This window comes from Esox lucius, chromosome 3 (genome assembly GCF_011004845.1).
Source record: "Esox lucius isolate fEsoLuc1 chromosome 3, fEsoLuc1.pri, whole genome shotgun sequence".
NCBI classification, from domain to species: Eukaryota; Metazoa; Chordata; class Actinopteri; order Esociformes; family Esocidae; genus Esox; species Esox lucius.
The window spans coordinates 13,274,726-13,291,280 of record NC_047571.1 but is presented as its reverse complement, the minus strand read 5'-3'; the positions used below and the strand labels follow the sequence as shown (position 1 = coordinate 13,291,280).

Below are 16,555 nucleotides of genomic sequence, written 5' to 3'. Positions count from 1 at the left end.
AGATTAACCATTATGTATCAGCAGCATTTCCAAATTGTTCTACCAAGGAGTAACATTGAAATAGACAGTATAGACTAAATAGTATAGGACCCAAGATCGAAGCTTGGGGGATATGACAAAATGTGTTCTTTTTCTAGACATGTTTAGGGCAGTTTATTACTCTCAACTTGTGAGACCAGTTCAGTACTGGGACCAACACAACCCAATTTTGTCGGTCCAGGAGGATGTCATGTAAGACCACCTTCACCAAGGCACTCTCTGTACTTTCATGTGCACCTAAAAATCATTTAAAAACATTTATCTCTTAATTACTTATGAATTTATTCAAAATAATTTTACTCAGTTAGGGAAGGTTGGAAATGGTTCAACAATTAATTAAGGCAGAAGGACCTGGCGCGCTCTTCGTAAGAAAACATTTTAATGAAGCAGTTTGAATGCTGGAAAACGGCCTGTGAACAGGAAATAATTCAGACTAATTGGAACTTTCACATCAACACAGTAAATACAGTTAGCTACCACTGTGCACTGCTATTAAAAAGTTTCAAACTCTAGGGACATAGACCTAAGCAAACAAATCACATCTTATGATGAATCACCCACACTATTTGTCTGGCAAGGCTTGTTTAATGTTTTATATTAAGACAAAATCACATTACATATGCAATCTCAGGCCTGACATACAATACTGAACTAAAATAACACAAAAATGTTAAGTTGAAAAATATTAAAATTTTCAGGGACATGATCTCAAGCCACTGTAAAATACATATTCAACAAGTTATGTTTTTCACACGGAATATCAAAAAAGAAAACTGCTATTTAATTGTAATTGCAATGAAATTAACGAAAATATATTATAAAAAGGCTTTTGCACATCATTCCTCAAATAAGAAATATACAAAATATTTCCAAAGAATTTATGTAAAATATATACTGCAATGTGGTAGGCTACTGTTGTTTGTTTACATGTCATGCTGCTAATAAAAAGGAAAAACTTTAATTAAGCAATGGAATGAACAACCTGATGCCATTTGAGTGGTTATTATGCCAAGAGTAGTTATCAGCAACACGCTACAGGTAATCTAATAAATAAAAATGTATTGTCCATAATATCAGTATGCTATATCCTATGCTCTAATATTACATTTTTATACTGTATCTTACACGGTGAACAGGGATGTGTGACAGACATTCTGATGATGTGCAAGCCCATGCTTTGTCATAAGTGTTGCTCTACAGTAATCAAGTGTCCTATCATAATATTGACTTAGAAAATAGTACGTTTTGTTAACTATGTGATATTCAAATCCAAATTAGCTCAAATACATGAAGTACAACCAAAGTTTTGCGTCCCTTCACAAAAATATACCAACATTTACAAGTGAGATAAATCAAGATTCACAGTAATACCATACATATGAAAAAAGCAACAAAAACAATGCTTGTTTGTGTTTGGGTGTGCAATTTCATTGATTTTATCTTCTGACTGAGATTGCTGTAGGCATGTGTGACACTGACTTATGCAAGGATACATTCTGTTGGCAGAATGCTGTTACAGCCTTCAACAGTAACAGCTATTAATTTCCTGTTAATTTAAAAGGTTTTCAGTGTGGTCATGCTGTACACATTCAGCTTAGCTCCTCTAATCCTCCAGGTCTTTTCTTCAGCACACACTGTGTTGTCTCTGTAGCTCTGATATAATCACACCAATTCCCAACCCCACATGATGTGAATATGAGAATCTAACCACAGAGAAAGGCAGACATAGTCATGTTGGCACTTGTAACAGAAAGCCGTTTGACATTGTGGGTCATCATTAAGACTCACCATGTAAAAACGAATTATGAATAAGAAAATGAAGTGATTAGACAGAAAACATACAACCTCACAGTAGTTGACAACAGCCCAAATATAATAGTACCTATAGAACTATACACATTGATATCAACAAAGGCCTGTAAGTTTGGGCATTCGTTAAGAGCATGTATGGTGTATAGTATACTGTTCTTCATGGAAACAGTTGAACATAAGTCATGCTCTTTCCTGTTAGCATATAGCCACCATTATAAATGCCTCCTTATTTACCTTAAAGTATTTCTTTACTTAGATATTCACGGGACAGTGTGCTCAGAATTAAATAGTCCAAAGCTGAGGGCTAAGTGTCTGAATCCTGAAGGCACGTTGGATTAAGCCAGATATTGTGGTTACTGTTATAATGCTTGTTTGTACTATAAGCTTTAACAATACCACAGCAATACTCTGACAAAAAGTCACAAATACCCCAATGTCAACAAATGTGACTATGTCATATACCAAATTACAATCTTTCTAAGAACCATTCTCATATGTTGACTGGGAACAGATAAAGCACATAAAAATTTGGCACAAAAAAAAATCAAATCTGCTAGCTAAAGACACATTTGTGACAAAATACCAGTGCTACTTTGTGGAATGGTGCAATATAGAGGTGCCATAATCTTGTAGCATGCCATTGTATTTTACATACAAAAAGGAGTGGTGCAATCAAATCAATACATTACAATCCAATGTCTGTGACATCAATTGTTTTGTACATTTGTTTTTTTTCCGAAGGTTATTCTTTTCCAAAGCATTTAGTCTCTAAGCAACTTATTAGAAATACTAATTTGGCAGCAAAGGAGAAAAAAAAAAGTGTGCAGTATGTTACTGGCCCATTAAATGCAGGCATAATCAAATCTCCAATCATTAAGACATATCATCAACTGTAATGCAAACAAATATCAACGAAAAAGTGATATTATTTTTCATCCTCAGTCCAGGGGATGCAACAGTTGAAATAATGTCTCCATGTGAATGAAAAGAAATCCTCCAACTCCTCACTCAATGTAAATACATTATAGACAAGCCAGCCAATGCCCGCATTTAGTCCCTGGGACATCTCCCTCTGCCCCGTTCTTCATCATCGTCATCAAAGAATGCCTCGCCCCCGCACGTTGAGGAGCAATGGACACAGTACCGAAATGTAAATGTCTGACTAGATGGAATTAGATGAACCACTCCTTCTTGCTCTCGTCAATGGTTTCTGTGAAGGCCGGGTCATTGACAATGATGGCTGCATCGGCACAGTCTGCAGACTCCGCCCCTTTGGCCTCATTGGTGTGGTAGGAGCCCTTGTGACGGAACATATGGCGAACTAGGAACACCAGAGTGCAGAGGATGGTGAAGATGACCACAGCGATGATACCTGCCAGCACAAAGGACATCATGAGGAACAAATCCTTCAGAAACATCAACGGCCCTGCACAGTAGATGGGCTGACTACTGCTCCTCCTCACCTCCAATAATTGCAGAGTTCCGATCAATTCCATCCCGACTAACTCGTTCTTCATTGAATGGGAATACAGCACCAGCTTAAAAAACAAACGAAAAACAGATCACAAACCCAAAATACCTCTACCCCAAAATAAACCATCAATGCTCAATCTGCAAGTGTAAATCATTGTGAACAATTTCAAACAATGTAAATGGTAAACTGGGGCACGTTGACCGCTGATTATAAAACACAACGGGCAGAGGTTGTATGCAGTACATGTGCCATGGGCTGTGAGCCAGTCAACATGGGTGAGAGTCGAGAGGCAGTCTGCTCTTCTCAGCCAGCATCTCTGTGGGCACTACACCGTTCAAATGGATCTTGCAGAATCTAAGCAAATCCTTTATCCCCCCCCCAAACCACCACCACACACATTCTCCCTCTTCAGTCTCTCCCTCTCCCTCCATAGCTCTCCCTCAGTGGGGGAGGGATAACAGATGCCTCTTACAGGGATCTCACAAAGGCTGATCTGTCGCCTATACAAAGCTCGGATCAAATGACACAAAGATTCATTCTCATGTTTATCTAACCCTCTCTCGGCTGACAGAAAATATTTGCACTGAAAAAAAATCCCAATGCTCCTATAGAGGTTCAGCTGAAATATTGAAAGGTCGCATGTGTCTTCATAACCTAAACATGCTACTTTGAGAGTCACTGAGGGTCCGTAAGGCATGCACTTGTACAGATCAGACCATTCGTGCAGTCGGCAAGATATCGGTCAGTTACAGTAACGGAGAGTGTAAGCAGAGAGGGGGCAAGTGGGTGGGCAGCAATACATATCTTGTACTTGTAAAAGCTCATTCCTCTGAGTCCAGAGAACACCCCAAGATCAATACACTGACCCGGTAATAACAACTCCATAGAGCTATCCACTGATGCTAAACAGACTTGAAATGGTTTCAACCGCCAGAGAAGAAAAACACCACCATTAAATATCACGGCTTGTAGTTCTAATCAAAGGTGAAATATCTTTGGAGGATTGAGTGGACTGTTAGAGAAGCCCGTCGACATCTGACCACTATAAACACACTGTGATGGCCTCGCTGCTTACTGTAAGAACAACGTATGAAGACGTCCAACCGCAACAATTCGACCGAATCGAACCCCGATGACACAGGATGAGTAAATAGGACAGTCAAAGGGGATGGATGGGATGGTTTAGTGTACCTGAGTCCAAGTGCCAGGGGTCGTTGGCAGCAGCCATAGGTGAGATGGTCAGAGGGGACGCGCCGCAGTTGGATTCCACCAGGATGCCATGAGTGGTCACTGGGGCAACGATGCCAGACCTCAGTGCTGCCTTCAGAGGGGCCACGTTGTTGAACTGAACTCTGGACAGACAGCCCACAAACCCTGGCGTGTTGTATTTCTCTATGAGAACCGGGTCGATCTGTCCAGTTTCTGATAAAAAAAACAAATAACACACACGTGCATTGAAGAAAAAAAAAAAAACACACAACAGCAGTTCGGAATTAGATAGAAGTTGTCCATCACTGTATCTCTGTCAACCTGTCCTGCGTGAAATATACAGGCCTTGAGCGTATCAGAGGACAGTAGAGGTTTATCATGTTCTGCCTGCGTGGGGCTGCTGACTGATGCTGCCTGACCACTTAATACCAGCCGACCGCCACAAAGCACGATTACTCAGCACACTGCAACACTGTTAAGCCTCCCAGTTTGATTTATGTTCAGTGGAACTAAGTCTCTGGTTGGTGTTACTGTATGCTCTGTCCCAAGTCTACTCTTATATTACTTGGACAGAGAACTAATGCACAGGTTCTTACTGCAGATATGTTATACTCCCAACAGACTGGGCAAAACCAAGTATCCAATTATATTGTAATATACTAACCTCTCTTCCATTGGCAACAGTCATTTCACATTTTCAAGGTTTAATGTACGAAGGATTTTTCATATGGCCCCAGGTTCAAAAGACCAACACATACTGTTTAGAACATAATAGCCAGCCATTTGGATTGTGAACAGTCATTACTGTGAGAAAAGACATTGCAATATCTAAAGAAATACAATCTCAGGCCAGTCAGAGAACTGTGGCAAACGTTTGTTAAAAACAGCATACAGTAGGCCTATCCTGCAGTAGAATGTAAAAAAAACTAAAACAGTTAACTGCAACAGAGTAGTCAGAGTTTACTAAAGGTATTACAAATGACTATGTATTTACAGTGTACTTTAAGGTAGGTTTTAATCCAGGATAGCAGGCCACCATGCCTGTGAAATACGTACAAAAGAGTAGACGCCTACCTTTTTCAACTGTTTTCCCCTCCTTTTAATGTTTCTCATTCTGCCCCTACCATGCTGTCCCTCTATGCAGAGTTGCTATTTAAGTGAACTACCACAGCCTGCTCTCCTCCTGTTTATGGTAGTGTCAGCAGGAGCCTGTCAGTGTGTTTGTCTGGCTCAGTCTGTTGGCTACCGGCTCAATTTAACTCCGTGTTTGCCTTGCTGACTGCTAGTAGACTGTTTAACTTCTTGCCAATGCGCCTATCAACATCTCTGTTTGTCCTCCTGTCTATTTATCTGTCAGCCTGTCTTTGTATCTGTCTGTCAGGCTGTCTTTGTATCTGTCTGTCAGCCTGTCTGTGTATCTGTCTGTCAGCCTGTCTTTGTATCTGTCTGTCAGCCTGTCTTTGTATCTGTCTGTCAGCCTGTCTGTGTATCTGTCTGTCAGCCTGTCTGTGTATCTGTCTGTCAGCCTGTCTGTGTATCTGTCAGGGCGTCTATCTGCCTGCATCCTTGGCTAGCCGACGAGCTCTGAATGTGAATGATCCAGCCCTCCTCCCCCCTCCCCCCCGGCCAGACCGGGCAAAGAAAACCTGGAGATTAGAGATGCTGTCATGGATCAGTGAGCTGGTACATTCTCCGATGGAGCACGGCTCGGAGAAAACCTGGACATCAGTTCAGCAGGACAGGTAACGGTATCAGAATCAGGACTTAGCGCTCCCTCCCTGCCCGAGGATGATGTCAGGGATCGGCTGGCCTGCTGTTCATTTATTCATAGAAATGCAGCAGCAAAGCACTCTGGGGAGTCGTAAAGCAGTACCAGCCAGCACAACGGGACCCTGTACTGTTCTCACAACAGCAGTAGTGTGCCGGTGTTTGACTCCTCCTGACACGCCGCTGCCCCCCTCCCGTGTGGAAATCAAACGGCCTAGATCACTCTGAGGATTATTCCAGCCCTCCTCCAGTTGGCGCACTGACATGTCTTATGTAGGGCTTCCCGGTGGCCCTGTCATCTGGGCATTTTATTTCACTGTCCCGGGTGTTCATCTGATGGCCCTGTGATCTGGGTGTTTTATTTTATTGTCCCGAGTGTTCATCTGATGGTCCTGTGATCTTGGCGTTTGATTTCACTGTCCCGGGTGTTCATCTGATGGCCCTGTGATCTGGGTGTTTTATTTTATTGTCCCGAGTGTTCATCTGATGGTCCTGTGATCTTGGCGTTTGATTTCACTGTCCCAGGTGTTCATCCAATGGCCCTGTGATCTGGGTGTTTTATTTTATTGTCCAGAGTGTTCATCTGATGGCCCTGTCATCTGGGCATTTTATTTCACTGTCCCGGGTGTTCATCTGATGGCCCTGTGATCTGGGCATTTTATTTCACTGTCCCGGGTGTTCATCTGATGGCCCTGTGATCTGGGTGTTTTATTTCACTGTCCCGGGTGTTCATCTGATGGCCCTGTGATCTGGGTGTTTTATTTCACTGTCCCGGTGTTCATCTGATGGCCCTGTGATCTGGGTGTTTTATGTCACTGTCCTGGTGTTCATCTGATGGACCTGTGATCTTGGCGTTTTATTTCACTGTCCCGAGTGTTCATCTGATGGTCCTGTGATCTGGGCGTTTTATTTTATTGTCCCGAGTGTTAATCTGATGGTCCTGTGATCTTGGCGTTTGATTTCACTGTCACGGGTGTTCATCCGATGGCCCTGTGATCTGGGTGTTTTATTTTATTGTCCCGAGTGTTCATCTGACGGCCCTGTGATCTGGGCGTTTGATTTCACAGTCCCGGAGTTCACATGTCTGTTGAGCAGTCCGACCGAGACAATGGCCCACACATCGCCAACACTGTTTAATACAGCCACTAAAATGCATGTTCATGTCTTTCTGTAAATGCAACATCAACTTTATCACCTACACTGATGCCATATGTTAATACACCTGAACTAAACCAGATCAATGTCCTAACCAAGGATGCACACAGAACCAAAGGCCTACAATATCTCAGGGGCAAGTTCTAATAAACTTAACTGTGACTTCCATGTGAATAAGACCTTGACTCCATGCACGGTAGATAGTATTCACTCTATTTACATTTCAGTGGTAATACACAGAGTATACTCCATGTGCACTCACCAAACACTTTCCCCAGGAAAATGGTCTTGACCAGGTTGAACTGGGTGTCCGAGCCGTCGGGCAGAGTGTAGCTGACCGCGGGGTAATGGTCCAACTGCAAAGTAAAACCACATGGTCATGAAACATGATATGTCAGTCATAGCTGCATTTCACTGTTAATTACTCCCCCCTAGTGGTGGAGTTTAGAGTGCTTCTTCCGGGAAACTAAAGCTTATAGCAGCAACGCCGTGCATTAGTCAAATAAGATAAACACGAAGAGGAGGGCACATAATGCACTAGCAATATCCACGGAAAAGGTAGGTCAGGTGTGTTGCAAACATCCTAATGCATTCTGACGGGCCCCAGAAAAAGGATGCATTCTGTCGGATTTAATGGTATATAAGCAAATCCCTCTGGCTGAGTGGTGCCCTGCCCTTCCATCCAGAGAGCCGCCGGAGAGCCCTAGAGTTCTACCTTTGAACTGTTTTTTAGAAAAGTGCTACATCGATGGTCTGTGGAGCTAGCAGACAGCCTAATGTAGTTTGAGGGGGCAGGGAAAGGATGTCTTTTGTTGGATTTCATGATATCAGCAATCCTCTGAGTGAGAGCAGAGTCCTCCGGAGGACTCCAGTTGAGCATCACAGTCCCACCTCTCAAATGCTTGAGGAAAATGTATTTTCAGATCGGCTACATTGTTCCGATTTGTTACCTGCAGCCAAATGCAGCCCGAGAGGGGAAAAGAAAATCCATCTTTTGCTGGAATTCGCGACTTCAGCAAACCCTTTATGACTGCCGAGCAGCGGGGTCAGAGTCATGCCGTATCGGCGTCTGTACAGCGCTGTCTAGATACATCATTGTTTTAATGATAATCACCTGCAGGCGTATGTTCCTCTCCTGCCTGGAGATGTTGACGTGGTGAGGCTGCCCATTGGCCATGTTACGGTGGTCCAGGTCGATGGTGTACGGCTCCCTCAGGCCTCCGAGTCTGTAGCGGATCTGAAGTGTTCCTGTCAGAGGGAGACAGAACGGAGAGTCAGTCCTGTCGCGTCTTCGTCATGCAATATTCATAAAGGCATCTCGCAGGTTTTGGAACGTGCTTTGATTATCAAACTTGGCGGCGGTGTTTTAATTTAGAGTTCACATTGTTCAAATATGAAATTGACTACGACTTTCTTTTCGCAGTCTCGGTTTACGTTTCTACCTGGGACCTGTGTGTCGCAGTGTATAATTAACTATTGAGCTAATTTACAATACGTTTGGTAATTCTTTGCTGACCGAGCCATTAACTTCCCCCTTCAAGCGTTTTAACAAATCAAAATCCTTTGAACAGTTTCTTTGTCACCATTGTGTCTGAGCACGACGGCCAGGTAGTCCTGGGTCCTGGAACTGATGTAGACCAGGATGCTGGGGGCGTTGGAGGTGCTGAAGCTGAACACCAGCTCCTCCTGTGTCAGGTTACCCTCCATGGGCAGGAGCGGAGAGAGGCTTTTCACATTCGCCATGGCCGGGAGGCCCCCCTCGGGTAGGAAGTCATAGCGAACGAGCGTTCCACTCTCAAAGAAGCCACCCACGTCTAACACAGCCAGGAAACACAGCGGAACAAAAGATGAGTGGAGGTGCGAGAAATGTACAAACAAACGGGTACTGACACTTGTGTCAAGTTAACTTTGAGCTACGGTGGGAAGTTGAAAAGAAAGAGGCGACGTTCCCTGTTGTGTCACGTGACTGTGACAGTTTGTTCACCTTCCGTGCAGAAGGGCCCGTCATAGGCAGTCAGGGTGCAGTCACACGAGTAGCCGTTGTATTTTTCCATGCACTTCCCGCCATTCCTGCAGTGCTGCCCGTAACTGGTGCAGTGGCCCGAGCAGCCCGGCTTAACCCCTGGGGTGACCGTTGCCCTCTCCTCCAGGTCAAGGGTGACGCCGTTCATCTTAAGGGCCCGGATACATCCGAGGAACCCCCTTTGACCACCCGATGCACCTGGGTGAGAAGAAGTAGGTCTTAGAGATTTTGGATTCAAACTGTTACAAAAAACCCGGTCAACTCATTATAATGTTTTTGGATTCGTTACTTCACTAACTTATCCACCTTTCGACTCTTTCTATATCTCACAATGTGGCCTGTATACGCTGGGTCATAATACCCTGAGCTGAACAGCAGTTGTCTTACACACACGGAGGTTGATATAAACCGGTCCAGAACATCATTACGCTGGGAGGTTGGAGACCAGTAGACTGGATGTCTTACCCACGTACAGCTGGCTGTAGAGCTCCAGACGGGTGTGACCTTGTGGGGGCGCGGGCCGGACCTCCTTGTACTGGCCATCCAGCTGCAGCACAGCCTCCTTCACGTTGCGTTCGGCCACCACTCTGTGCCACTGGTCATCGTTAAGAGGGGTGGACGACCTCACGGTCAGCTCCACCAAACCGTTGCCCACATCAAAGGAGAAGGACACCACCGCAGCAGCTGGGCAGAAGAGAGAGCCAACGAGCTTCAGATAATAAGGCTTTAGTTGAGGCTGCCAACAAAGGAAAGGACGTCACACGGTTTTCCCCTTCTCTTTGAAGTAGGGCGGGTGGGGCGGTTGGGGGTAGGGTGTCCTTCTCCTGTAACTTTTTCTAGCATTAATTCAAATCCCCCTTTTTTATTTTTATTTTACTTCTGTTTTTCACGCTTTCCCACGTTTGCCTCAGGCTGTTTGATTAGCGGATTAACTCTACCTTCTTATTGGGCTCGGATGAGGCTGGAACCCAGAACCGGAACGCTAGTAATTCAGTGGTGCAAGTGGCAACCCTTCAGGCTGAGGAGTAACTTTAAAACATGTGCAACACCAAATAGGCTTTGTATCATCATAAGGGGAGTGGTCTTGTCTCTGCCTTGTCAGGCAGCATGGACAAAGGAAATAAATAAATAGCCTGAGGCAGTTTTGTCAGAAAGACCTGCATTTAGGGAAAACGTATTAAGCGGGTTGTTCTGGGGAGAGAAACAAATATTGGGGAAAAACAAGAGATTTGAGTCTGTTTGGCTGTGGTTGAAAAGCTAACAAGCATTTTTAGGGAAACTGAAAGTCTCCTTTCCCATGAATGACAAGTATGCTGACAGACAATTTTCACTTAGTTGGAAATATTATGATTTGAAAAATGACAATGAATGACACCGTTTCATTCACAGCTCAGAAAAAATGGATCATTCTCTAGATGTGTTTTAGTCCCTATCAGAGCTACACCTGTAATTGCAGAAAGCAGCCAGACTGCTCGTGGAGTTGTGAGATGCCTCTCCCTTTCACAGCGGCACAGTTTGCACATTTTCACATCTGTCAATCATCATTTACTTGATTGAAACACTGCTGACAGGTGTCATCATACCCCCTGTTGAGTCCAATTCCAAGGAGACATATATATGTCACCGCAGACAACTTGTCTGTAATCCCCCAGCACCTCTTGGACTGCTTAATCTACAGCAATCACCAGACTACAGGCCACCATCGATTAATGCCATTTCACTGGGGGTTGTGACTGAGTGCTTTTCTACCTATTATGGCTTTCATCCTGAACTAGATTTCAATGGGAGAATCTTTTTTTATTTGATTTCCCAACCGTCTCAATAGATCTGTATTTGAGCTGGTTGTCTGGCCGCGTTTGTTCTCCATTCAGAGCATGTACTGGAGCTCTGCAGATGACATGGGGGAGCCCTGTCAATCATAGACACACCTGTTCAGAGCAGATGTTTGGCCTGCAGGACAGGCATAGAACCTCCTGAGCTCCAAGGAGAAGGTTGGAGCGGTGCCAAGTCTCATTAAAACAACTGCTAGTGCCATACTCTAAAGAGAAATTCGAATGCACGTCGGTACTCCAGTCCTCCACTTCTGAGTTAAGAATACAGCAGCTTACGATCGGCTTAGTAAATACATTTCCCCTGGCAGACTAATACTGAACCGTGTGAATAATAAAACTTAAATATTACTTGAATTTCTTTCTCTCCAAATAGCGTTACAGTGTGTCCAAAGAAGACAGTGTTCTTCAGGGCGACAAAACCACTGAAACATTACTGCTCTAACAAGCACGTTGTCATAACCAAAAATGGCGTCAGTAGAGCTTCAAACCTTCCCGAGAAAAAGGGTCAGAAACAATAAGAACAGGGTCTGAGGCGACGGAAGCAGCTCAAAAGATATTTCTGACCATTGATCTTTCCCAGCGGAAGGAAACGGCTCCCCCACCAGCTCACAAATCATGCCTAAATGTCACTGGAAACCAATTTTATCTAACAATACCATTTCCAAACAGGGTTCCCACTGTGCTGGTGAACTTTAAGTTAATACTGACTTCCAGCCATTTCTGAGCGGAGATTTCTAAAGAGCTGAAGTACAATATAAGATGACAGGTTGACAGAATTATGGCCAGCGATCGATGAGATTCATGGCAGCTTTTATAGAGAGCCTTAGAGGTGCCTTGAGACTTTTTGCCTTCACAACGTTCTTAGACTGAGACACCGCAGTACGCTCACTGGTGCCCCAAAATTAAATCTCCAGTTCCTGTTACAGTCCCCAAGAGCTGGCGAACGTCAAGCCGCACTAACAACGGAATGGTGTTTTACAGGGGCACCTCCGAAAACAATGCTCTCAGGTGAAAACTGCTGAAGGTAAGGGTTGCTGTGTTTCGTGGCCGGAAGAAAGCCAAGATCCTTTTTACTTAAAGAGTCTAAGCTGATATATTCTGTGAACAAGGCTCACCGTCCCTGCCCAAATCATTGACTTGATGCCGCGTCGATATGTGACATAATGGCGGCATTTGGCAGGTGTGGACACAGAGGTTTGATATTGAACTGCACACCCAGATCAATAACACTGGGCTGCTGTATAGTCACCTGTCATGTAGTACGACAGCACCCACCTTTCAGTTCCAGGCGAATAAAGTCAGCGTTGCCGAGGTTTTCCAGAAAGACACCGTACGAAGAAGAGGTTTTGAAGTAGAAGGAGATGTCAGCACTTGTGTCCCCTTGAAAGGTGGGGAAGTGCAGGTAGGACGCCGGGGTGTTGAAGGACGCCGCGTTCCAGTAGTTGCCTGAGAAACAGACAGGGAGCCGCAGGAAATCAATGCGTTCCCCATTCTAAATTACCCGTTGGCATTTCGACAAGTACAATGCCGAGAATAATGGAACCCCCAATACAGCGCCACAGGCGTGGAGATTATACCAAACTGACCATCTCCTTGACACCGGAGTGGACCCACAGTCAGCTTAGCCTCAGAGCCAGAGCGACCGGTGTCACCAACCACCACCTGAGTCACAGGCAGGTGGTCTTTATAAACCAGGAGACCAGAATCCTCTCTCCTGCAAAATAAAAACCACAAACAAGAAAAGACACTGAACATTTCACAGCTCACTGAAGCCTTACATCTTGATACATTTCGTGGAAGACATTTCAGGAAAACTAGACCAAACTTCCCAAACCATTTCCATAATGTAACATTTCATCTTCGGTATTGTTCAGAGTGGAGTCACTCACCAGCGCGTTTGATCAGCGTCACAGTTGCAGTAGTACTTGGGGTCAGTACAGTTCCTCTCTATGCCACAGGCACACTTCTGGATCCCTGGGCCGGAACCACCCCAGTAATGGTGCCTTTCATTGGCCCTGCCAACCCACCACGTAAATGGAGATCCCTCTGCGAAATATCAACAGCTTGAATCAGGACAGAACAAACCGAAACTACTACATTTTAACTAAATAAGCATGACGCTATATCATTTCTGTATACAGCAAAACACATAACCACTGTCCAACATGTGTTTTTAGCATATTTTACTGGTATACATGTAATATGTGCTACCTTTGTTGACGTCAAGCGGTCATAAGAAATAGCACTGACATTGAGATTAAGAGGTAATCAATGAATGCTGATGATTAGGTCAGATGCCATAAAAACGTGCATGTGCCAGCCTATATATAGATCCTTTCAAAATGTACAAGTGTTACCAATTTTCCTTCACTCCATTTGACACTTTACTTTTTATTGATTTAGAGAAGCTATGTGGTCTATTAATCAGCTATTCATCCTGTACCACACCCCCTCACCACCAGCACACGGACAGACAGTCTTATTCAGCACAAGGTAATAAAAAATGACCTGCTCTAGGGAACGGGACAATAACTGGTGTGAGGAATCACATCAAGTGGAAATGTCTGTTTCTATAGATGGACAAACAAGATCATTTATCAAGACAAACACTCCTCGGGGCGTTTGTTCTCCGTCAACATCTCCCGCGTGCTCGCGGTGTCTAGCCACTACTGTATTGTCTGGACAAAACTTAAACGTGCTCGTGTTTTGCTGGCCATAATGTAAATGATGCTTTTCAGAATAATCAAACAAACGGTCTTGTCCACCAGAACAATGAGATGATTGGGAAACAAAAACTTTGTTTACAATACAGTAATTTGCACACAAAAAAATGACAACACAACGCGATTAGAGGCAAACGATTAGCCACTAGCCGTGGTATTGTGTCTTATCAGCAACACCTGGCAAAAATGTGCCCTCCGGTGAATGAAAAGTATTAATTGAATGAAAAATAATAATTGGTTTCTGGTGCATTATTGAAGGGGACGGCGAAACATTTCGGCAGTGTTTACATCAACAGGGAAATAATGGTGAAAGGACGGTGTAGGGGGACTGCTGTTTCCAGCTAGTGGGGGGGTCTGTTCATACAACATGCCTTCCTAGGTAGCTCCAGAAATGGTTTCAGTAATAGCCGGGGGACACAGAGCGAGTTGGTGAGGCTCCTGGGAGGGAACAAAGGCTACATTGATTTGTTCTCTGTGAGGTACAGGGGCTGGGGAAAGAAAGAGAGGGGGATGGAGAGAGGGATGGAGAGGGGGGAAAATGAGAGAGATTGAGGGGAAGGTTGGACCAGTGTGAGGTGCTGGGTATTCCCTGGCAATAGATTTATCAATAATTCAAGTTCTTTATGGTGATGAGAGGCTAGAGTGTGGGCCTGGAGGCCAAAACAACATCCACCCCCCCCACCCAGCCCAGCCATGTGAGAGGAGAGGCGGACCGACGGGGGTGGGTTAATGGGAGGCAGAGTAGGCTTCTAGTCCTCAATACTGGATGAATGGGCATTGCTGGGGCCAACATAATAAGACTACTAAAGTAGGGAGAGGTAGGACTCCTTGTCTCTTACAGCTCACCGATGCTGCGGACCAACCCTTTCACAATACTGGAACATCTGTCGAGAGGCGAGTTGTACAGGGTTCACGCAAACACTACGGACGCGTGTGTTTTGGCTGTCAACACCTCCAGTCAGTCAGGGCCCGGTTTCAAATCCTAACACATTCAAAGGATGCCATGAAAGCTTGATGAAAGCTTGTTATGCCACTCTTACATTCTGAGTGAATGCACAAAACTACTCTACAAGCTGGGTGCTGGTAGCTGGAAGCCGGGGCGATTCTGCTGCTGGCAAAACCTCAGGCTCAAGACTTGATGGACCCTCGGGGGAAACGGCTGTTGCTTGACAATGCCAGATGAAGTGAAAATCAAAAAAAATATATAACAATAAAACAACAAGAAGTTGTTGGAAGATGCAGGTGAGCCTTTGGGTTCTGTTGCTATCATGGAATTTCAGTATTAATATTCCCTGTTATTGGCTTGAGGGAATAAAACACTTCCAGTTGTCACAGGTAGTATTCTCCTTTGACTGCTTTCCAGGCGATGGGAAGAGAGCCACTGCAATACACTTTTGGCTCAATTCTGTGGGTACTGACAAGGGATAACAACTGCTGTGCTGCAATCTCGTGCGCCTGGTTGCCTTCACATCTCGTGAAACACTTGCCAAATCAAATAGATACGAGTATTCTTCATTTGTAGCCCAAATGCTAAAAACCATCTGCTACACAATATGACAACACTTAAACGGGCATTTATCAAAATCCAACACAAGAAAGGCAAAAGAGAAGGTGACATATTATTGGCATTTTATTTTCTCTGAATGCATAAATGAATATCTTTGTTGGTACACATATTTCCCAGCGGAAACAGATCCATGACACAATGTCAATTGTAGCTTTGTCGTGTACGAACACCAAAAAAGTGACAGAAAGTCCGGTTTACCTGGCGTGTTGAGCAGCCGGGACATGCGACAGGCGTAGGCTACATGCTGTTCGCAATACTGCGCGCTGCTAGTGATGGCTGTTACCTGTCAAAGGGAGCGAAAACGGGGCTTCAGCGAAGCAGAATGCATATCGTTTACTTAATGAGGACAGTACAGTGAAGCAGAGCAAAACTAAATTGAGAGAGAATGTCGTAAATAACCACCGTCGCTGACTAGCGCACCTCGACAGCAACGGTAGAATACATTGGAAATAAAACATGGAGTCTTTCCACTCGGCACGATTCTCAGTCGAAAAAAACTTGACTTGAACACAGCTATACAATCCCTATTTTTCCCTGTTGAAACGGTTCCGTCTATGTGTGTGTGTGTGTTTGTGGGGGGGGGGGGGGGGTTCAGTCACAAGATCACCTGCTCTGTGGACATGTTGTAGTTGAGCTTCAGCACAGCTTTCCCCTCCAAGTCTGAGCCACTCACTGGGGTCTGGGGAGACAGGTTGTTTCTCACTGTCGTCCACACCATGTCCTCTGAAAAACAGTCAACAACGCCGTCAACAACCAGGGAGCCGTCTCCAACCAACACTTACAGGTCAATAATGGAATCCAGGCGAAGATGAGGGAAGATATTATTGATTACTTTCACTAACAGTCCATATAAACTCCTGTGTCTGGCAAAAGACATCAAAAGGTGGTAGTTATCGGGCTGCAATGACAGCGGTTCGACCACGATTGCTGGCTAGGATGGGACATGGGATGGAA

General features: G+C 44.6%; 1 protein-coding gene across 1 annotated transcript in view; it reads right to left on the bottom strand.

Moving 5' to 3' along the window:
* Positions 1-467: 467 nt before the first annotated feature.
* Positions 468-16,555, bottom strand: part of cntnap2b (contactin associated protein 2b) — a 34,212-nt gene continuing 18,124 nt past the window's right edge. The window contains exons 13-25 of the mRNA XM_010894077.3: positions 16,209-16,324; positions 15,800-15,884; positions 13,201-13,357; positions 12,898-13,025; positions 12,587-12,757; positions 9,945-10,163; positions 9,441-9,677; positions 9,040-9,270; positions 8,571-8,704; positions 7,719-7,812; positions 4,517-4,747; positions 3,315-3,389; positions 468-3,223 (exon numbers count right to left, since the gene is read on the bottom strand). Of these exons, the coding sequence (XP_010892379.1) occupies positions 3,024-3,223; positions 3,315-3,389; positions 4,517-4,747; positions 7,719-7,812; positions 8,571-8,704; positions 9,040-9,270; positions 9,441-9,677; positions 9,945-10,163; positions 12,587-12,757; positions 12,898-13,025; positions 13,201-13,357; positions 15,800-15,884; positions 16,209-16,324 (2,078 nt within the window). The 3' untranslated portion in view covers positions 468-3,023. The remainder of the gene's footprint in view (positions 3,224-3,314; positions 3,390-4,516; positions 4,748-7,718; positions 7,813-8,570; positions 8,705-9,039; positions 9,271-9,440; positions 9,678-9,944; positions 10,164-12,586; positions 12,758-12,897; positions 13,026-13,200; positions 13,358-15,799; positions 15,885-16,208; positions 16,325-16,555) is intronic.